This window comes from Nesoenas mayeri, assembly GCF_963082525.1.
Source record: "Nesoenas mayeri genome assembly, chromosome: 5".
Classification (NCBI taxonomy): Eukaryota; Metazoa; Chordata; class Aves; order Columbiformes; family Columbidae; genus Nesoenas; species Nesoenas mayeri.
Genome location: NC_137548.1, coordinates 66,539,442 through 66,563,486, shown reverse-complemented (window position 1 = coordinate 66,563,486; position 24,045 = coordinate 66,539,442). Strand labels below are relative to the sequence as shown.

Here is a 24,045-nt window from a genome sequence, read left to right as displayed (position 1 = left end):
AGTGTATCCCATATGTCGTGAATTTCAGAGAAAGATCTGATTTGGACAGCGTTAGAAGTTATGTTGCTTTTCTGTCCTTTAGCTTTTTAAATTCTTATAACTCAGCTTTGGCAAATTACATAGGCTTGTTCATGGAATACAGAGACTTAGTTTGGAGACAAAGCCACGAAAAGCATTACTTCGGTGTGGCTGAAATCCGACGTCTTTCCTGCAAAGTAAACCCAAATGGGGATCTTTGCAAACTAAAGAGAGGATCTTGGGATATCACAATTCCAAAAGGCTTAGGAGGTATTATAATAAATCAGAAAAGCTGACAGTGGTGCGGAGCAGCACAACTCTTGCTGCTCCGTGTGGAAAAAGTCACATCTCCACAGAATTCCCGGTGGGAACAGAAGGTAAGAGAGCTGGATTTTGTTTCCCTTCTGTTCTCAAAACTGATGTGGTTACATTCTTTTTTAATTGACGTGAATTGAAGCTACTAAAATGAGCAGCAAAGGTTCCTCAGGATTTCTTTTTTAGGCTAAGCAATAAATCAGAGGCAGCAGAAGGGAGCCAACCATCGACAGATATTAAAAGCGTGTTTTAAAAGGCGCTGCAGGCAATTCCTTTTTGTCTTAACGAGAGTGAGGTTAGAGAGATGTAAATGAAGAAGTTCACTCGTAGGTTCAGAAGTTCTACTTGTAACCCCACAGTGTTTTTTGGGGGTAGTTTCTACCTGGCCCTGGAGCAAATCCAGCACCTTCCTCTCTCTCCGAGCTCAACCGCATTCCGGGGGGTGGATGAGACAGGATTGATTTCTGAGCTTGATAAAGAGTGTGAAATAGGGAGCAAAGGCTAATAGCAAATTTATCTATGGCAGAGAAAATGCTCTGATTTCTTTTTGTTGCGCTATGGCAGTTTATGCCCTGAACTGTCTGCTTTAAATTTAAATTCCTTTCTCAAAGGTCCATGCATGAAAGCAATGGATGCATGGTAAATGCTTCCCAGACAAAGGCATTTTTTCTTACTCCTTTTACTCCTGCCTCATCTTTTAAAAAGTTAAATAAATTACGGCCTTTCTAGCCCACTTACACAACAGATACATCTTTTTAGAAAGCTGTCGAATATTATGACCAAGGAAGACCATCTTGCCAAAACCCTTTCATATGAGGCAGGATTAGAAAGGGAGCAAGGAAGTTTAGCTCATGGAAAGCAGGGCTTCTGCTAAATTAAAAAACATCTCATTAGCTCTGCTAAAGGAAAAGGGATAAAAAACGAATACGCCTGTTCATACCCTTCAGCCAAAGAGAAGTTTTGGGAAGTGTTATAAATAGGAACATTGTTCACAGGCTCGCTTGGGTTATGTTCACAGCAACTAGCAGCCTGACGGAATTAAAAATACATCTTTGCTCATTGGGACATATATGCAATTATAGCCCAGATAGCAATTGTAGGTATCATTGGGAGTTACTTTTGCACAACCAGTAGAAAGACAATTGTAGTTCACTCATGGCAATTGCCCCATTAAGGTAGCATAGAGGTGAATTAAACTGTAGATAGCTGGGTAATGGCTTGCTACAGAAACCCGTAAAAATACCATCTTTCTATGGTTTTGATAAACGAGAATTAGGAAGAGATTGTTCTACAGCACTGAGCAGCATTTCTCTCTCAATTATTACGTTAAAAAATGACCTTAGGCTTGCTTTTTCTTCTCTGCACGTTAGTTTAGCAATAATTTTATATGGTGTATTTATAGTTTTCTGTGGTTCTTATGGAGACACCAAGTTTCAAGATTTTTAAATAGAGCAGGGAAACATTTAAGTGGAAACCATCTGCTTGTCAGCGGCAGTGACCAGCTGTGGGACAGGAGAAGGAGAGTGGGAGGGGAAGGAGAAAGAGAAAAGGATGTGCTTGCTTACTTTGTACTAACAAAACCATAATTGAAAGGTCTGATAGAAAGTTCTAGACTAGAGCTAATCCCACTCCTAGATTTGGCCACCATCTACTTCATGAAATTTTGGAGATCAGCCCTGGTGATAGAGGTTTTACCTGGTCTGTCCATGTAGTCAAGCCACAATATCTGACCATCACTTCCCCCATTTTTGCCCATCCTTTCTTATAGAAATGGTCAAGTAGATTGAATATTAGGAAACAATTCTTTTTGGGAAGTGCTGTTGGGCACTGGAACAGGCTGCCCAGGGCAGTGCTGGAGTCACCATCCCTGCAGTGGGTTTAAAAGATGCGGAGATGAGGTTCTCAGGGACGTGGGGCAGTGCCAGGGGTGGGTTAATGGTTGGACTCAATGATCCTGAGGGTCTTTTCCAAGCCAAATGATTCTATGATTCTATGAGGGTGTTTGACTACAGGGCTCTGTTTGACCCAAATACCCAGCGCTGAAACCCTAATGATGGGGCTTTGTTTGCCATTCCCATTCCTGAATTTGGATCCGCAGAGGTACAGAGATGGGAATACCCAGCCCGGGGAGCCCTTGGCAGGCTGTCAGCGGGCGGGGAGGACGGGACGTGTAATGGCAACATCAGCCGTGATGCTATAAATACAGCAGTGCTATAAATTCACTTGAGAGGCTACTGACTTTTATATGGAGCTGATAAAAGGAATGGGGAGAAGACTAATGCAGGGGTTTTTATAAGGTAAGGGAGGAGCGCTGCCTCTGTCTGTGAACCCCGCGGTCGCTAAGCAACGTAACGATCAAGCGCGAGGTTGTAATGATCAAGCCTGCGAGATCGGCTGAATAATGTCAGCGTGATCATTGCAGAATAGACCCGGTGGCTGCAAAGAATTAAAAACACAAACACAGCCCCCGGTGCAAACAGCATCCTTCCTTCCACCACGACTCCCGTGTGCTAATACAGGATAATGAACAGCAACTGCTGCCGCTCTCTACCACCACCAAACCAAAATGATCAATTGCTTTGCCATAGGGGAAAAGGATTTCTATTTCAAATGGTGCTTATGTTTCTCCGGCTGCGTTTGCACAACGTCCCTGTGGCTTCTGGGACAGGTTGGGTGTCACTCCTGGTAGTGGGAAACGCTCATGATAAAAGTGGGAGTTATGGAGGATGCTTAACCATGCAGGTTTCCCTCTGGGAAAAATAACCTGTAGTGTGTTGGCACAGCAAGTTTTAAAAGCGAAACTGCCTGTGGTTAAGGGTTTTGTCCATCTCTGGGTTGTTTTGTTCATGACAATCAGGAGAAGCTCCTATTTTTTCACAAACAGGTAGCGCAGAACTGAACTTAGTAGCGAGTCCTGCGTAAGGACTGATCCTACACTGGGTTGATTGGAAGTACAGCTGGATTTCACAGACGATGAAATATTGATCTAATGATATAATTCTCAAGCCTCGGTTTTTCAGTTTACTGCTGTCCCATTAGATTCATTTCATTTTGTTAACCGCTTGTCAGCCAATGTCACAGGATTGCTTGCTTTGTCAGTAATTTTTGCAGTGTTTCAGTCATTCCATTTTGTCATTTTTATTTGCTCTCATGACTGCTGTTGTCAGAAGAGGGTCATGCTGAAATGCTCTGAAGTAAGTGCCAACCATAAAGCATAGAGTATTCTATGTTGTACATGCCGCTTCTTTTTAATGCTCTCTCATTGTTATTGCATTTTAGTGATTTTGGTGTTGACTTTGTAACAGAGTGCGATGTGGATTAGATCATCCTAATCCAGAAATGGTAGCCATTCGAAAACCAGAAATAGGATGTCACCTCAAGCTGAAATAAGAGCCACTTTTCCCTTATTGCCCGTTTCCAGACATTTGTGCCATTCGCATGGAAACTGTTGCTTGTGAACAGACTCCCACAGACCTTAATGATTATTCTTCAACTGAACAGAGTTACTTGCAGCAGACACCAACCATTTCTCAATTCTTCTCACTAAAATAACATTATAAGAAGCTCTGTATCCTGCCAGTCATCACATCAGCCTTTGTTCTTAATCTTCCCCCGAAACAGACAGTAATTGACTTACTTTCCCACCATACAATTTTCCTTTGACAATCCAAAAATCAAGTACAAATATTATAAGAGATGAAGGCAAAGTTTTGGGTTTGTGCGTTCTCCAAAAATGTGTAAAAACTTCATTTCAGGCTGTACCTCTGTGCAGGGACTCATTTCATTCATTGGTTCTCTTGGTTGTTAGGGGTTTTCTTTCTCTGACACAATTGAGGAGCTTTGTCAGAAACAGCAAGTTTATTTGGCAAGTTGCAGGATAAAACAGCTCTCATAGGAGCATAATGTTGTTCTGGTTTGGTTTGTTTAGTTTGTTTTTGGTTTTATTTGGGAGCTATTTCAGTGTGCTGTCCTTCACTGAATTGCTTCTGCTATTAAGTTACCAGTGCATTTGAATCCTGCAAATCTAATTCAAAATTTGGAAGAATTTCTAGCCTACAAGCTGTGTTGATGGCTGTTATACTTGGAGGCCCCATCGCTGTGGCACAGGAATTATATATTGTGATGTTAATACGAGGCAACATAATGGGCATTGCAGTCGGTGCACCAAATGTTTATAAATTACTACCATATGCTGATCCTAATAGAGCAAATTTTATTTAAAATAATTATCAGACTTTTCACCTTTTTCAAATGAAATTTGGGTTTAGGCAGCTTTAATATGGATTTAATGTGTTTAGCATAACAGATGATCAAATAAGGCATAAGAAATTGCTCTTATTAGAAATCTGGAAAAGCCACAACCCCACAAAACCCACAAAATGCCCACAGATCTTTTAACATGGTTTGTAGCCATGCGAAGCCGCTGGTTTGATCCAAGCTGCCAGAAAGCAAAGTACAACGTAGCCTGGATTGCTTTGCTCATCCATGGGTCTAAACACAGATTTACTTTTATACTTAATATACTTTTTTTAAAGGAGCAGTGACAACGATTTCCTGAACAGGGAGGGACAGGGAGTCTATGGAAGGGACAACGGGGAGAAGCAGCAGCAAATTGAGTTATGCAGCAGAAGGTGCGCACTGAGCCTAGAGTGGTCAGTCGAGGAACAGAAATGATCTTTCAGCATCTAGCCTAATAGAAGATAGACTTTCATCATCCATTTGAAATTGCCACAGTGAGTGGGAATACAAACCCGTGATTACTAGCATTTGCAAGACAGGGAAGTTAAGTAAAAGGGTAATTGCAGGTAAAGGGAGAGGGAGAAATTTCCACACATATCAAAATTCATCTTGCTCCTCCTGCAATCACTAGGACAGCATCATCCCAACCTTTTTCAAAGCACGTTTTCTGTTGATTTAAAATTATATCAAGCCTTAGTAAAGTGTGTGAGACTCCTAATGCTGAGTTAAGGTAGGTAGAAATAACTTGCTCCTCTTGGTTAGTAGAATTTAATAGTTCTTAGACTCTTTATTTGTAAGAATGCTTAGCTCCAGTCCTGGAAGACAATAAGAGCCATTAAGCTCCAAACAAATCACAGGAAACACTCAAAACCTTGCCAAGTGTTTCGTTTCTTTGTTAAATGACAAAGACATAAGTGCTAAAAGTATTGTTCCTACTGTGTTTTAAGTGAAGTGCTGATCTTTCAGCCCTCAAAAAGATCCCCCTGTTCCTATTGAAATATATGGAACAATTTGTGAGAAATCAGTGGGATTGCTCATGTGAATAACATGTAGGTTCTCCAAAAAGCTATTCTTGGTGCTTTTCTAATAACACGTTATTGGAGCTTTATTTGAACGAGACTCACTGTGATACGAATGTGCTCTGACTCTCGGCGTAGCCGTGCGGTAGGTTACCTGATGTTTAGGTTTGGTAATTACGTGCCGAAGCCCCAGATGTGATGCGGGGAGCACGGAGCAAACTGGCTCACAGCAGCCAGCAGCAACCCAAGGAAAGGCTGAAGAAGGTCTCCAGTTCAGCGCTACCAGGACTGCAGTGAGGCTTATATGAGAGGAAGGGATTAATAGCCCGTTATCAGGTGAGCTGTCTACGTTTCTTCATTTTGGTGATGGACAAGTGCTTCATAGGGGGAGCAGGTTAGGGCAGATGATCACAGAATGGTTTGGGTTGAAGACACAATCCCAGCTCCCCCAGTGCCACCTCTGCCATGAGCAGGGACATCTTCACCAGCTCAGGTTGCTCAGAGCCCCGTCCAGCCTGGCCTGGGATGTCTCCAGGGATGGTTCATCCACCACCTCTCTGGCCAGCCTGGGCCAGGCTCTCACCACCCTCAGTGTAAAAAATTGCTTCCTCATGTCTGGCCTGACAGTGATGTGGAAATGCTGGTACCACTGTCTTTTTATTTAAAGTTTTAACTACTGTTTTCTCCAAGATATGACCAAAGAGACAGCACTGGGCCCTTGTGGCCAGAAAGCCAATGGTACCTGGGGTGGGTTAGAAGGGGGTGGTCAGTAGATCAGAGAGGTTCTCCTGCCCCTCTGCTCTGCCCTGGGGAGACCACACCTGGAATATTGTGTCCAGTTGTGGCCCCTCAGTTCCAGCAGGACAGGGAACTGCTGCAGAGAGTCCAGCGCAGGGCAACAAAGATGCTGAAGGGAGTGGAGCATCTCCCGTGTGAGGAAAGGCTGAGGGAGCTGGGGCTCTGGAGCTGGAGGAGACTGAGGGGTGACCTCAGTCATGTTTACAAATATATTAAGTGTGAGTGTCAGGAGGATGGAGCCAGGCTCTTCTCAGTGACAACCAGTGACAGGACATGGGGTAATGGGTTCAAACTGGAACACAAGAGGTTCCACTTAAATTTGAGAAGAAACTTCTTCATGGTGAGAGTGGCAGAGCCTGGCCCAGGCTGCCCAGGGGAGTTGTGGAGTCTCCTTCTGTGCAGACATTCCAACCCGCCTGGACACCTTCCTGTGTAACCTCATCTGGGTGTTCCTGCTCCATGGGAGGATTGCACCAGGTGAGCTTTCCAGGTCTCTTCCAACCCCTGACATTCTGGGATGCTGTGAAAGTCAAGTCACTCCCCTTCCATAGGTGGTCACAATGACATTGCACTGGGGAGCAGACCCAGGATAACCCAACATGTTTCATCCTCCTTTCCTGCGGTGGCAGAGCTCCACAGGAAGAGTAAAGCCTCCACAATTACTTGGGCAGAGGAGCAGGAGAAGGCTTCTCATTTATAAAGCAGATTAGTGGTGAGGGACATACCTCAGAGACAACAAATGTGGGTTTTCACCCTTGCTGTGTGGGTCATTTTAGGTACTTCATGGCATCACTTCAAGGATAAATAAATCCTTACTTTGTTCTGGAAGTGCCTAAAATTGTTCATCTGAAGGTTTTCCTAGTTGACAGGATATTTTAAAACTGAAATCTCCGGAGCTTAAGCCACCCAAAGGTTCAGTGGAAGATCTTGAGGTGTACACGCTGGCTGGCAGAGATTTCTCCTGAGAACTAAGGGCTGTGGAGTTGAACATTTTATGAATGAACAGACCTGAACCTGGATCTTCTCCTTCTAAATTTGTTCCGTAGCCACTAGACAACAGCAGCCTGGTCTGCTCCTTCACCCACCCGCTCAGCCTCAGCACCAGAGCAGGTTTCACGCCACCTTAGTTTGTAATCCGAAATTTCCTTTAGGCAAGAGATAAGCGCCAGGGACTTGATCACAACTACAGCACCTCTGGGCAAGCACAGTAACCAGCATTTTGGAGTGAAACTGCTGAAGTAGAGAGTGTAGAGAGAACAGGACACAGAAGTCCTTTTATGAACCTTAGAAGGCCTGTTTCATTTGTAAAGCACCAAAAGGCCAGCTGAACAGAAAGGGAAATACGAGGAGCTTGTGGAGCATGTTCTGTGAACAAGTGAGAATACAAACATACCCTAAAATTCACTGAGTTAATGATACGCTGCTGCTGTTTTCCATAACTGCTATTGTTAGGGATGCTGTCTAACAGTGTTTAAAACTGATAGATTAAAACTGAAATGGAGGGTCCTACCTCTCCATATGAGGGGAAGATCAACTCATGATTGCACTTCACAGGGAGTCCAAGTGCCCGTGTGCTTATTCCACTCAGTGTTTCTCATTTAACCGCGGCTTAATTTGGTGTAGCCTTCAAAAGGAAGAATGTGCTCTGGAAAGTGTTTTTTCTGAACTGCTCATAAGCAAAGGTTTTGTTTTTAAGTATGGCTTACCATTGATGACTGTTTTATGGGAAAGGTTCGATGATACCATCTTAGTACTTTTAACCTGTTATTGCTCGTTAAGCAATGGAAATGTTTGAGCATTCCAAAACCATGTTTACCATGCGTTGATATGGACAGCCCGGGAGCTGGCGGCTGCTTTATCTAACTCTCCATGTCTGTTTACAATTCCAGGAGCACGGAAGTCATGAGTACTGTCTCAGGTACACGAAGTACAACAATCACTTTTACTGTCCGACCTGGAACCAGCCAACCGATCACACTGCAGAGCAGGTCCCCAGACTATGACAGTAGGACCTCAGGAGCAAGACATGCTCCAAGCCCTGTGGTTTCACCAACAGAGATTAATAAAGACATCATGCCTGCTCCTCTGACTGCTTCTGCTTCAGCTTCATCTCCTTCTCCAACTTTGTCCGATGTATTTAGCCTACCCAGCCAGCCCCCTTCTGGGGACTTATTTGGCTTGACCACAGGGCGCAGCAGGTCTCCTTCTCCCTCAATATTACAACAGCCAATCTCAAATAAGCCTTTTACAACTAAGCCTGTCCACCTGTGGACTAAACCAGATGTGGCAGATTGGTTGGAAAGTCTAAACTTAGGTGAACATAAAGAAACATTTATGGACAATGAAATAGATGGCACTCATTTACCAAATCTACAAAAGGAAGATCTGATAGACCTTGGAGTGACTAGAGTTGGGCACAGAATGAACATAGAAAGAGCTTTGAAACAGCTGCTGGACAGATAAGAATAGCTATTTTGCCTCACAAACTTCTGTTGATAACTAGAGATGGGCTGGTACTGAAATACCCCAAATGCCTTGTCTGTCTGCGAGTGCCAGCAAAATTGGGGGTGGGAGGGGGAAAGCAGTTGAATTCCTGGTACTCAGGTAATGCAGACTGTATGCTACGTGCCCAAACATAAACCCGAACCTGTTACACGAGTGGGGCCATTTTATTTCAAAGTTGTGGGGAGATATGAGAGAGAGAAAATTGTTAACTTCAAAAATATGATCTCTCGATACTGCCCTTCTGCTGGAAGCATTACATACCACTTTTCTTTCCATTTAAAATTGCAAAATTTCATTTTTTTTATTGAAAAGAGCGATATTATTGCCATTCAGTCTCCGAGCAGGATTCCTTCCCCAACCCTTAGTCCACTTGAAGAGGCCAGAGCGCTTCATTACCATTCAAAGCCATTTTTAATAGTCGCGGAGGCACAATATTAAGACAGGTACAGTTCATATTACTGGTTTTTACTAGTGTAGCTCTCTGATTTGTTGGCAGTGAAGCTGGTTGTTCTGCTGGAATTAGTTCAAGGGTAACCTTGCTCTGTTTTACCTGGTATTTCTTTATTTCTGCAGTTATACTTAGCGCTCTTCCAAGGTGGCAGAACAAGTTCAATACATGCTCCATTGACTTGACCTGTAAGACGATGCAGATGTTGCATAAAAAAACAAAACAAAACAAAACAAAGAGGAATGCACACTTAGAGGTACAACAAAATGAAGCTAGTTTGAACCTGAGACCCCCAGTTTTCAACCAGCTAAACTACTGCCAAGTCGCAATATGAACTCTACAGAGCCAGCAGAAATTTGGGGTTGTGTACAGACGCATCTTTTGGACTTCACAGTTGGATACTCGAATGTGCTGAACCCTGAGAGATGCTGTTTAATTCAGTGAGTGGTTTTGAGCATCAGGCCAAGAAAGAATAAGAAGAGAGACGAACGTTCCCAGTGGGGAAGGTTGCCAGGGTTTTAAGCGAGAGAGGAATTTCAGCCTGTTAGCAGCAATGGAAAGTTTTCAGCTTGTAAAAAGAAACAAATAAAAGTAAAAAGGAGGCAAAAAGGAACCAAAAAGGTAAAAGGAACTGAAAAGGTAAAAAGAAACGAAAGAGGTAAAAAGGTAACAGCAAGCTGGCAGGAGGTTTGTGGCCTCTTGGAACGCACGTGCTCCAAGGGCCAGGAGAACTGGGGAGGTTTCCAGACTTCCATTTTTATGGCTGTTTTGGTATGTTTGGCTTCTGGACAAGGGCAGCAGAGCGAGCACTTTGGGGGCAGCCTCTTTGGGCGGCTGTTTGGGATGTCGCAGGGGAAGAACGTGGATCCTGCTGGAAACCAGGTGGCTGTGGCCCAGGAGGGACGGGGTGGTGGTACCAGAGCTCCAGGTGACTCTAATCTGCTCTAATCTGACTTCTTGTTTTGAAAACATTTGTTTTTCAAGTTAACAAGTCTCTCTCTGCATGTTTGAGCTCCCCTTGTAATTAACACCTCTTAATATCTGTGAGTTTTGTAGGTCTTTATTAACATACTATTCAAGGTGGGTCCATTGTGTGTGGATGGCTAGACTGGCTACCTACCATACGTTCAGGTTCTCTTACATTTCGCAAGGTACCTGAAATTTCTTTCCTTGATATGGTCCTTGATATAGTCCAGCCTATCTCTAATTTTTTTTATTGTGATTATTTTTTGCTCACAAACAAGTGTCTAATTAGGTCTGCAACAGCCCTAGTATGAGTACATAAAGTTTAGCATTTTAAATATCTTTCTTTACTGCAAGTTTAAATAGTTGTACAGATAGTTTATAAGCACAATATTTTAAGAAAATAAGTGGCTGGTCTACTGGGCAGCCTTTGTGCCACTTCAGTGCTAGAAAGTTACAAACAAAACAACAAAAAAAAGACAAAAAAAAAAAAAACTTTTGTGGTTTACTACTATTTCTGTGGAATAATTATAAAGTCTTGACCTTTTTAAAATCAACCTCATTTGGATGCATCTGAACCAGCAGAGCTGTGTTATATTTTCTATCTTTGCTAGAACTTCTACAAAGGAGGGTGAATATTTCTTCAAAAGTGGTTGTAGTTACCAACGCATTGGATACTCATAAAAAGCAACTTATTTAGCCTCCTGCCCCCTTTACGGAACAACCAATCTTTTGACTTAACATCTGTTGCTACGCTCTATTTGTATTTGAAAGTTCCAAGTAACCTTGTAATAAAACTCAAGTACTAAGGCGTTTCACTTCCGAGAGTACTGAATTTTTCCATAGGCGTTGTAGACAAATGGCAGTTTCGTTCAGATAGTCAATGCAGGCAACTTGAGGCCATCAAATACCTTAAGAAGTGTAAAAAATGGTAATTTAGCCATCGTTGTCTTCCATTTGGTGATACGACAGAATTCAGTAAATAAACCACTAATGCCATGCTGTTTTTTTTTTTTATATATATATATATATAATTTTATTTTTTCTTTCTTTGGGTACATGATATTACCTCTATAATACGTGCCAGAAAATACATTAGAAAACGCGGTAGTAAAAGAAAATGTAGAAGTTGACTTTTAAGCTGCTTTTTAATCACGAACCTTGTTGAATTTGCGTTGAACGAGTGCTGACGTACAGTCAATCTCGGCTCATCCCTTTCGTACGCAGGTGTGTTTCTTGCTGGTGAATCTTTTCAGGTACTGAAGGACTCGGTACGATACGAGTGGGGAAAGCAAATAGGGGTTTAACGCATTTCAAGAGCTATTTATTTTGCGTTGTGTCTTACAAAGGACAGGTAAGGAGACCTGGGAGGACCTACTTCTCACCAATAAAATCCACCTCCGCCAAGAGGAATTGGTCTCTAGCTCTGGGTGAGGATTTTACTACAGAGAGCAATAGTAACAGAGACGCCGTTGCCTCCGAGTATTTTCATCACTCTGGAAATGTTGGGGGGGAAAAAGGGGAGAAGACCCATTTATTTCATGCTACTTACGATAGTGAAAACCAAGTTGTTAGAGATCTATGAAACACGTTCTGATATTCTGGGTTTTAGGATCAACTTTTGTTTATATACTGTAATTTAAATAAATTGCATTTACATGCCTAGTTTCTGTAATATTTGTGTATACAATACCAAAATCTTACAAGATGTAAATTGTGTATAACTGCACAGACTCCTTGCCCTAGGTGTCTGAGAACATTTTAAGTTGAATTCATATATTATAAAATGACTAGATGTGACTGTTGATTTACAGAATTTACATATCACAAAAGTTAATTATTTGTGGTACTTAAGTTAATAAAAATAGTGACTTTTTTTTCCTCCTCAGTTCTTAAAAAGCATTAATTACCCAGTTGATCTGGCGATGATTATGTGTATGAGCCACAAATATTGATGATTTTTCCCATTACATTTTTTCTTTTCTTTTCTAGATATTAATATGTTTCTCGCTATACTTTGTGTAACAACTTGTGTTCACGTTATCTATGTTGCTGTAATTTTTGTGCTTTAATTCCTCTTATTTCGACTGATTAAAAAAAAAATCAAGCTCCTGTAACTTGCACTTTTCCCCAATCCTTAATACTCTTGTATGGCAACCAAAATTACTGTAAGAAATAAATATAATATTGCACTAAGGTTGTGGTTCTGATTGCAGAGAACACTGTCTGAATGTCTATGGAAAAGAGTTGCCAAAAAGCTTGCAATCTGATGTTATTGAAAGCGCATAAAATGCTTTAACTAAATGTAGAGAGTTAAGGGAAAAGAATTGATTTATTGTTGGGAAAAGCATGGCGTTTTGATTCCTTCCTTCTGGTTAAAGCATTCTTTATGCCGGTCGTTAGTTCGTTTCTAAACTTGAGATTTGTGGTTGAAATTGGAAAAGCGACAATTTTTAGCGAGAGGTAGAGGACAAAATAGGTCTCAATTTGCCTTAAGGTGGATTTCCAAGAGTAATTGCGGAAGGTTGTTGAGTGAGTGTGTGGGAATGGTCTCAGTCTAGTCCTGCTGGTGGTGTCGGGCTTATTTGGGATGGTCCAAAATTCAATTCCATTTCAATTTGGGGGTGTGCGGTTGGAGTTTTTGGGGGGCAGAGCAGCTTTTCGGAGGAGAAAAGGAACCTCATCAGACTTTGTGTGTCTTAAAACTGTACGAGCAGGGGATCTTTGTACTGTGAATAAACACGGCTTCAAATGGAAAGATAAGGAAAAAAATTCACATCTTCTTTTGGCTTAATCTCGAGATTTGTTTTTCTATCTTTAAATGGTGATGCAATGAAGAATATTTTTTATTTTCTAAGATATTGGAATAAATGCCTAGAACTGTTGACCTTTGGTTTCATATGTTCCTTAACTATTTTTCTCTTCTCAGATGTTGTTCTATTTCAGCATTTTTGTAGTTGCCTCTTATTTCCTACTTTTCCAACGATGATGACTTGGATATTTGTTTTGTTAAAAAAGGAAGGAAAAAATAGCCTTTTTAATTATTTCAGTGGTTATTCAGCGATAAACACCTGTAGCTAAATCAAATCAGGTATTTGCAGTGCAAAACAAAGAACGCTTTGCAATTGTCGGTGTTTTGTCAAAGGAATGGGAAGAGATTTGGTCGCGGATGTTGTATCAATGTGGTGTGTTTCGTTTCGTTGTTGGTTTTCTGTATGTTCCTGCATTTCATGGTCTTGCATTCCATGTGTCCAACACCATGGAAAAGAACCAGGAGCTGTGGGGGGCCAGCCAGAACAGCACGATTGTCACTGTGTTTAGCATCATATGGGTTGTTTTTAAAGAAAAATTATGTACGTGCCTTATAGTTTTCAACCTGGATGAACTACTTTATTTACCACAAAGAGCTTTATCTATGAGGTATTACAGCACCTGACAAAAAGAGCGTTTAGTGCTGGTTTTTGAGGTGAGAAACCCATGGCGCTGCATTAGGAAGAGTGGTTAGAAAACCTGAAATGATTTACATCTTATTTTGAAACCTTTTCAGCATTGCGATGAGACTGATTTGAAGTCAAATCAAGTAAATGTGAGCGGGGGTAAAGTGAAACGAGACTGTTATTTTGGGTTCCATTGACTACCATAAATATTCGCTTGGTTATTTGTGTAGTTGACGTGTTCTGTATTGCACAGGCAAGGTGATGATGATGATAAATAAACCAAGTGGACTTGATGCTTTTAAGCCTGAAACTGGTTCTATAATGCTGACATCTAGTGGCTTTTGATGGACATAGTCTCAGAGCAATAGATCTCTTCAAAATACGTATTTATTTTAGTTGTTGTCCTTTCTACAAGAAATCATTTCAGGAAAGTTTTTATTATTGTACGTTGGCCTGAATATTTAAGTCAGGAAAAAAATAGGCCGACTGTATCATTACACTGAATGAGAAATCTTCAAAGGATTGTAATGCATTTTCTAGCTTATATGTAGTCGTGTTTTATCAGTTTTATGTTTTGAATGTGAGCATCTCCATGTGATACCTCATCTGCATCGAGCATGTTTTTAAATTATAGTTTGAATAAATAAATCGAGTAGTTTTAATAGACTTTTTGTCTCCGGTGCTGCAAACCTTGGGCTCTTTTGAAGGTTATTTCTGATCCAAACTGCAAAAGAGCTCAAGGTGTTCAGGTCAGGACTGAGTTCGGAAGAGCTGGGGGGTTATTTCCCACATGTACTTGCAGAACTGAAGTTTGGTTCATTGAAGTTGTTCCTCAGGACTAATGCTGGAAGGAATATGTGCACGCACGTGTGAGTTCTTGTACGCTTTTCATGTAAAGGTGCTTGGACAGCATTAGAAATCAATGTACAAATAGGACGCCAGTGTTGCATGTGCTTAAGAATGTATTGGAATCAATGTCACAGTGTACCTTTTTGCTTTGAAAAGTCTGAAGAGAATACAATATACCGTAATCTCAAAATGTAATTCATGTTTTAATGGGTTATTTTCCACTGATATATTTTTTTTTGCATTATCTAATTGTCTCTGATCTCGCAGCTTCCCTTATATACTTAAAAGCAATTTAAAGCAATGTCTTGTGACTTTGGGGAGAAAAGAAGCCCTGGAATAGCTGACACTGAGGTTTGGGGAGAAGTGAAAGCTTAGACTCATTTTCCTGAAGGATGTTCTTCCAAACCAATCCGGAGGGAAGCATTGCCTCGTTCCCATGATGTAAAGAATTCCAAATGGGTGCAAGGATGTGTCCGTAACAAATTTTGAGCACAGTGTTCCCTACCAGACCCATCCCCTAGAAAATAGTGAGGAACATGACCGTGTCTTTCATTTGTCGTTTTGTTTTGACCTTGTTGGTGCATCTTCAGGTCTCGTTTGAAGCCGATCTCAGACCTTTTAGCAAGTGCGGTGGTGAAGTCAAGGTGAGAGCGCTCAATCTTGCAGTAGAGGACAGATCCAAAGGTAACTGAAACGCCATCTGAAATGCCATTTTTGTTCATTTCTCAACACTGATTAATAAGTAAATAACTTTTGTATCTGAACGTCACCCTAGCTCTGTGTCCTAGTGTGCACAAAGTAATACTGTGATTAGAATTTAATCCCCTGTTCTCCATTTGCTCTGTCTCAGCAATTTTATTTCTTTACAAAGCCGTGGGTGTAAGTTGTGCAACATTCTCCAGGACTATTCACCTGTAAGACTTTCTAGTGACCTGGTAACGGATCAAAGCAGATGCGGATCATCTGCACACCTTGTCTTTTAGTCTGCCGTTTCTCATACCACCTCACTATGTTTAGGTGATCTTCAGCCCTCAAAGTCACTAATACCAGACCTAATGCTGTGTGTATTATCTGACAAGACTGGTTTATTCGCAGGGAAGACATATGGAGCATATTATACACCTAAAACACCGGAGCAATGGAAACAGGGAAAATTTATTTGTACAAAAATGCACCAAGTGGAAAAAAAAACAACCAACAAACCACCATGAATCCATGGGACTAATCTGTTGGAGGCGACAGAGAGGAAGAGAATATCTATCTATTTATCTCTCTCTCTCTTAAAAATATATATATATTATATATGTATATAATATATATATCGCTATCTTTAAATATATATATTATAGGTATATGTCTATCTTAAAAAATATATATTACATATATATCTATTGCATATATATATTTTATATATATTATAGATATATGTCTATCTTAAAAATATAAATATTACATATCTATCTATTGCATATATATTTTATATATATAATTACATACATATATAGTATATATATATCTGTTACATACACAGATATGTTACATACATAGATATAAATTACATAGATATATTTTACATACATAGATATAAATTACATACATAGATATATTTTACGTATATACATAAATATAGATATAGATATAGAGCCATGAAAAAGGCATTTCTAATGAGAACTAAGGACCTATTACCAGGAGTGGGCTGAAGGGCGTTCCCAGGAGCTCGTCTGCAACAGGTACCAATGGGGAGAGGTGTGGGAACGCAAGACTGACAGTGGGGGCTTCCAACAGGTGTTTAAATTACTCGGTCTATTTAACCGAGCAGAGAGAAGGCGGAAATGAGCCGATGTCTGCCTGTCCCACTCACATGAGTGGGTGAACAGCCCGGATTTTTAACTGAAGGAATGTTGGCGCTACAGCAACATTTTTACCAATTGGCGATGAATAAACTCAGATTGGAAGCCGGGAGGATTTCAACGGTTTGGTGCAGGAGAGGCTGCCGTAGGTCCCAGGACGAGGTGCATCGGAGAGCAGACGGGAAAGCCCAGCTCCATAGGCTGCAATACCTGCTACAGGATGTGATTATACATTTTACATTAATAATTAATTAGATGATAAATACCAAAGCACCAGAGCAGAGAAACAAATCTTAGAGTGCACATCTAAGTGATGCGAAACCTCACGCTAGGCTGCAGCGTTAATAAATTTCAGGGGAGAGGGGCTGTGTGCTGGCACCGCTTGGTCAGGAAAGAGAAAATCCTGCCAGCTCTCAACAGCGTAAAAATCAGGATATGTTTGTTAGCATAAAATCAGGTGAGCTGCAACCCGTTAGGGATTAAATTCAAAATTAAGCAATTCAGGGACACAGCGTCCAGCCCTGATGGTGCTGTACCAGCTAATCCTCACCTTCAGGCTTTGTTTGTTTGCTTTCATGAGTTGTTTGGGGTTTTTTTAATAAATAAGCATCTAAAGACCATTGGATTAACGTTGGCAATGCTCACACCTCGTCCCCCGCCGCTGGGAGTGTTTGTGTGTGTCACATCGCAGCTGACATCAAATCCTCCATCTCTGCAAAACAGGAAAGCAAACAGCAGGATTTGTGGTGCCTGAATGAAAGAGAAACAGATTTATTTTTGACAGATAGATACATTCGTTCGGCAGCTCTGTGGACACGACTCTGTTCTCACCTGTGCACCCGGGTAGACGTGACCATTAACCACTGCGCTTCTTTATTATGTTAAAATATTGATACCTGAGCACACCCGTCTTTTTTCAAAGATGTATTTCACATTAAGTGGAAGTCACTGAAACTGGGAGTGATGGACAGCAGAGACACCTGGTGAGGCCCCCAATAACTCCTTCACCTGCTAATGAGAACACAAATGATGACAAACAGAAACACCTGAGCATCATTTCACCCTCCGCCCCCCTTGCCTGAGGGTTTAGTGCCTGCTCATGGGGTTTAGTAGCCATGTGGCTTATAAAAGAGAAGGCCCGTGGGGTGGGGTGGTTCTTACTTCTCCTTCAAGAAGGGGCTGGAAGGTTCATCTTCCCCTTGCGCTGCTTAAAGGTAAGAATTTATTTTCATCTATTTTGCTTAGATACTTTGGTTTTTGTTCTCTTCCTCCAAGCTGCCTGGTACTGGGTCATGTCATCCTTCTTCATCCTAAAATAAAAGTTATCAGAGCAAATACTAGGGTTGGATTTTTAGTTGAGCTTGTATGCAAGGACAGAAAAAACGTGTAGCATTTTCTACAAAGCCTAAAAACTTAATTTCTTGCAGAACATATTGATTTTCTTCTTTTTTAATGAAAGAAACTTTCTTACCAGAGGATGCTCCATCAGATAAGAAAAATCCTATCTAGTTAACCGCAAGAACAAATCCTAGGAAGGCTGGTTTTCAGAGATTTAAAAGGCAAAAACAATATTCAGAAACAAATAGAAAGCAAGATGTGATTGTGGATGACTCCCTGTCCACTGAAGGGTGACAGAGTAACCTATTAATAAGGATATCAGTGTTGCTATCCAGTTACATTGTGACAATATTTAAATATATTTGCTCACTTAAAGTACTGAAAGCACAAGTTTAATCTAATTATTACATTTGACACTCCCAGGTTTATTATAAGAGTCAGTTTTCTCCCTGAACTGTAAGTGGAGCCTTGAAGAAAACCTCCCATAAAACAAAACCAACTCATCCTGGTTTATTTGCGTTTAAGTCTAAAAATTGTCAAACATTTGGGGTTATAACGTTGCCTTACACAGAGCAAAGAGGAAAAGCAGCCCCATTTGCAGTCTTGGTGCTTCTCACAGATGTTAATTAGGTTAATTGGGGCTGGGAAGGCTGGCAGGACACTGCCCAGCTGAGGCAAGTGCTGCCTTGTCTGGTGACACTTTCCTACAGTGTGTTCAGAGCGATTGTGAATCAAAACTATCCAGGGGTCTGAGTAATATTTCCAGAAGCACTTGAATGCATTTGCCACCTAGAACAGCATTGCAGGGGAACTCAGGCAAGCACAGATGCAGGGAGGTACCTGACAGCTGCTTATATTAAAGAAAACACTCAAAAATCCTGTCACTAGCTGGCCAGCTATTGCTATTTTTTACTTGAGATCATTCCTTTTTCCTGATTAAACTCTTGTTCTTCCTGGATATACGATATTGATTATTTTTCTACCAGTACTTTCTACTTCTCTTAAATGCTGGACTGTGTACATTCCTTACAAAAATCAACACAGCATCACTTACAGCAACTACTTGTCATAGATCCCTGTAGGTCTAAGTGTGATCCAAAACATTCTCCTAACAGAGATATCAACCACAAGCTTGGCCAAAAGTACTTATAAAAAATTCATACAGTCACAGAATGTCCTGAGTTGGAAGGGACCCACAAGGACCATCGAGTCCAACTCCTGTCCCTTGACAGGACAACCCCAAAATTAAAACTATTTGAACAGTTTCAGGTAGAACTGGCTCACCTGACTCTTTTCTCACAGTGATATTACCCAGCAATGGTCTACCCATCCGAAAACATGGCCATTCCAGCTGTTACAGGGATTTTTGTATTAACCCTGCTCTAAATCACACCTGTATCGTGGTCTTATCTTGTCAACAAAGGACACAGCAGCTCAGCCACAAGTTCACAGAACGGATGGCGATGCTTCAGCACAGCCCGTGCTGGGCAAACAAAGCTCAAGCATTAAACCCCTCTCACCATCGCTCCCCTCTATTGTACCAAAAGACGTGGGAGTGGAAACTATGAATACTGCAAGAGGAAACCGGCACATGGAGGGATGCACAGAGGACTCTATTCATCAGCTGGGGCTTTCTTCCCATCACAGTGTGACAACCAGCAGAAGAAATGTGGTTTGAAGCATCACCAAAACCACTGTAATAGCATCTGTGTTTACCGGGAGCATATACAACACAAAAAAACCTCATGTGAGCAGATATAACTGAGCAGAGAAGCAATGGGCTTGACTAGTCAAAGAAAAGAGACCAAACAAGTCAGTAAATGAGGCACTTACGTGGAGCAGGGGCGGCAGCAGCAGCCGCCAGATGGGATCTTGTGCTGGTTTCTGCCTCAAATCCTGCAGGAGAGGCACCAAATAGCAGGGGGGTGTCATGCACACCCTCACCAGCAAGAGCATCACATCAAAGGACATTGGGCAGCACCTGTAACAAAAAGATAAGCCTCAGTGTGACAAGTCTGCTCTAAGGCAAAAAAAATTGCTTTTCATGCAATTTAGGTCCTATCTTATGCCGTTGGACCCAAGTGAAGCCTTATGCGCAACAAAAACCTGTATTATTTTCCAAGTATGACCACCTGGAGGGTGTTAACATGATGGTGGCAAATACCAGTGCCTGAGGTGAGGAAGCATTGCCATGAGTTATGAAACGTGGGCTACGTGGAGGACAGCACAGTTCCATTCTGCATAGCACATATTAATAATTATATAGTATAATATAATATAAAGCTCTGATGCCACCTAATAAACCAGCAGCTGTGGAGTCATTTGTTCATACAGTAATTCATTAATTTGAACACTCATCAATTACTCCATAGTGCTGTAAAATGACTACAGACTCCCTTTAGGCTGGTATTGTCTTGAGAGCTTAGATTTTGAGCATTAATTCACCAAAGAATGTAACTTATGAAGTGTTTCTGCACAGAGGAATGACACAGGAGCAGGGTGGATGCTGGCACCGTATTTGCTCCTGCCTGCATCACTGTCCATTGCTTCTTAGCACTGATGCTATTGAAGCAAAATATTCCTTTATCCAGTCTAAAAGTTCTAATAATTATTTAGTGTGCTTTGCCAGGCTCAAAACAGTGAGGAAAATTGCTGCTAATAAAAAAACTATAAAGCTTTTTAGCTGATATTTTCACAACTAGTCTGAGCAAAGGTATTATAATATTATTTAGTCTTTCTGGCCTTGTTGGCAAAGTGGGCAAGAAAGCAAGTTGCATCAATTCTCTGCAGCTTTTGCATGCATAAGCCTTACAAACCTTTTAAAAGAGAATCAAATAAGATTCTCAGTGATGCCCCTTGGTGTCAGCCTGACATTTATTCTCTGCCTCGAACTCCTTTTCTTGCCATCCACATAATTCATCAGCTTTTAATTTTGAGTATCTCTGACATCTTTTGCAGTACCCTGCACAGCCTCAAACAAACACCTAGAACCCCAAATGTGGAATTCAACACCGCAAACACTGACCTGGGAAGTTGTGTGAGCCAAACTCTGATGCTCATCTTCTTCATTTTATGGTGGGGATCCTGCGTGAAGTCTGCGGGCGGGTAGATGGGGTGTAGCCATCTCCTGGGCACAGCTTGGAGGGCAGGGATGCCAAAATCCACCCTTTGGCCCTTCCATTGCCATTTAGCATCCTCCTTGGCCTGCAGAAAGAGAAGAGGTGAAGGCATTGAGCTGCACAGCTGTGAGATTTTCTGCTTTTTCAGGGTCATCTGAAGGCTAACAAGGGGGTATTTTTAACTCTGAAGTGCCAGTGGAAGCTGTGCAGCCCCTTTGCTGTCCAAGCTTTCCAGATTCTGGGACAAAAGTGTCAAGAAAAGCTATTTTGATCAGTTCACGTTCCCTTTTGGAAGCCATCCAAGGCAGTACTCTGTACACTTAGCATTACACAATTGATTATTTTTTGCTCTCTTCCTCTTTCCATGGACTAATATATCAATTTCCCTTCTGGAACTAATTTTACAGCAGGGTCTGTAGATCACGGCAGAAACGGTGTGCTCAGCATGTGAGGAAGCTGCTTCGAATTCAGTAAAAATGAAGCCCCATGTCTTTAGCATCCTGTCGATCATTAGACCTGGACAAGCAATGACATACCTATGTTATATCAGCCTGAATTGTGAATGCTCCACATCCCTGTATAATGTAGAAATTCTGCAGCAAGGTGAATAGTATAAGTACATGATATACCACAAGGAACTGACTTGCTGGCTGGGTATTACCCACCCGTGGGTTGCACTTTGAAAGCTGCTATTATAGGCTGAAGTCTGTACGACATGCAGATTTAATCTACTTTATCAACAGCCACCAGTGCCCTACGGCACAGGATTTAAACCAAGAGGTTTGCAGATCCCTGCAGTTTCTGCCACACCAACGTGGCAGCACAGGATGGTCAAAGGTATCCTGTGTCTGTAAGAATTTCTCCACCTCCCACGTAACTTTTTAAAGTAAGTCCTTCTCTCATTATCATCCCTAGCAATTATTACAGAAATAGACAAATTAAATGTTATAAAATGCTATATATATAAGAATACTTTACAGAGCGTTCTTACATTATAACTAGTTTAGGAGAATGACACTTAGAGGGGCAAAAATCATCAATTGATTAGACAGTGAAGGAAATTGGTGCGGCTGCTGCCCTGTGTGAGCTGCGGGCTGAGGAGCAGCAGCAGGATTGCATTAAGAAGCAACTTGATGGATTCAAGATGCCAGGAAAGTAAAATGGCTCACCCAAAGTCAGGCAGCGAAACAGCAATTAACAGAAATTAAGGGGCTTGCTCGCTGCTTGCATTAGTTACCCCCCAGGAGGGCTGAGCCAGCCTTTCTGATGGTAAATGCGGACAGTTTGGGATGTTGTCATTCTATTTTTTTTCCAGCAGCATTTCAGATAACTCGAGCAATTACTGCTGCTGAATAACAGTGATCTTAAAACCTCAAGGCTTGAATGCACCTAATCTCACCATAGCAATAGTACAGTCATAACAGTGCTGCCTAAATATATTTCACAAGATATTAAATCAATCCAGTATAGAACATTTGCCACACTGAGAGAGATCAGTCATTTCAGTTAGAGATGAAACTCTCTCCATTAGGTGAGGCAATCCACAAATAAGCTCCCAAGACTTAATACCTATAATATTGCTCATAGTGTCACCTAATTTTTTCTATAGTTACTCAGTTCATCCCCATCTTACCTTGTGATGCAGGATGCGGACCCAGGACTGTGGTATCTTCCCCACGGTGCTGTTTCTGAAGGTGACTCGCAGCGGGTTCACATGTGGTGCTGTTTCTTCCTTCCCTCTGAGCTTTCCTCTCCCTGCTAGAAGATCATCTCTTGCCAGGCAGGGACTCGTGGCCACCTCCTTGGGGCCCGTTGTCCTTTCAGCAGGCTCTGGTGGCAGCAGCCCCTGTGCCCACCCCTTGCAGCCATCGCCCCACACACCTTCCCCCAAAAACCATCACAAAAGTCCCACTGCTACCCCTCTGGGCTGAGCCCAGGGAGGGTTCAGCGGCTGCTGCCTCATCAACCCCGCTCATATCTGCCTTTAGATGTGTGGAGCTTAATTAACCCACCCTGCACCCCTCGCAGGGCACAACGCCTACCTGTACGTGCATGTTTTCTTCTTGTTTTTCAGTTACTCATGCTTGCTGTGCTTTAGGACTTGAGGCAGTGATCTCCGAAGCTTTGGATTTCCTGTTAATGTAGCAGCGTTAAAGAACGTTTAGAAAAAAGGATGTTAGCATTTTCTTTCTTAGCATTTCCAGCAGCGCATCATCAAGTATCTCAGAAAAGCTCAGGATTCAAAACAATAAAACACGGGCTTGCTCAGACAACAAGGTAGGACACATTTCTGTGGTCGAGGCTTGTAGGAGCAAAGCTTTAGGAAGCACCTGATCCTGTTATGAATAAGAGCAAAACAGTTTTAAAGTGCTATATTAAATTATATTGTATTAAACCAATGGCTGTGTTTCCAAAAGAGCGTTCTGCGTTCTACAGCCACCAGGGTTCCCAAAAACCAGGAGCAACTCCTCACCAAAACCACAGCACAAGTAACAGGCACACTAAAGATAAAACTGTGCCACTTAAAATTTAAAAAAAATTAATAAATTAAAAAGCACATCTCCTTTAAATTCATCCAAAGTCTAATCTTGATCTAAACATTTCCATGTGGGAGTAGGAGTAAAAGACAAAGCAAGTGGGTTTCTGAGGAAGGGAAGTTCATGAAAGGCAGCAAACCTGCCTTCACCACAGCACCAAGCAGCAGTTCTCCGTAGGAAGGATGACTCGTTGTATGCAAGCTGGTCCCAGATAAGCTTAAGACAAGAGGAACTATCTGTAACAGACTGACAAAGCGATTTAAAAATACAAATATTCCATGCAAATGGTTCAAAAAGTTTATTGAATATTTAATTTACAAAAATCATATCCCTATGAGGTGTTCTATGCAAAATCGGATAAAATAAACTGCATATAAAACCCAACCCTAGTAATGCAAGTACAACAGAGAAATGAGACCATGGAAAGGAAAAAAATATGACACACGTATGACATTCATTGAGGATTGTCCCAACCATCCAAGAATTGGTTCAACACAATGCCTTCCTCCTAGGTACATTAGATACATTACCATTTTATACAGGTCTTCTATATTCCATTGGTCCAAATTTACAGTTTATAACAATTCTTTGCATCCTTTTTTAGCTACAA

General features: G+C 41.5%; 1 protein-coding gene across 1 annotated transcript in view; it reads left to right on the top strand.

Moving 5' to 3' along the window:
* Window positions 1–8,852, top strand: part of SHANK2 (SH3 and multiple ankyrin repeat domains 2) — a gene marked incomplete at its 3' end in the record, with an annotated part of 271,702 nt that extends 262,850 nt beyond the window's left edge. Inside the window, 2 exon segments of the mRNA XM_080345299.1 lie at window positions 7,541–7,596; window positions 8,279–8,852. Coding sequence (XP_080201425.1) covers window positions 7,541–7,596; window positions 8,279–8,852 — 630 coding nt within the window.
* Between the last annotated feature and the right edge of the window lie 15,193 nt (window positions 8,853–24,045).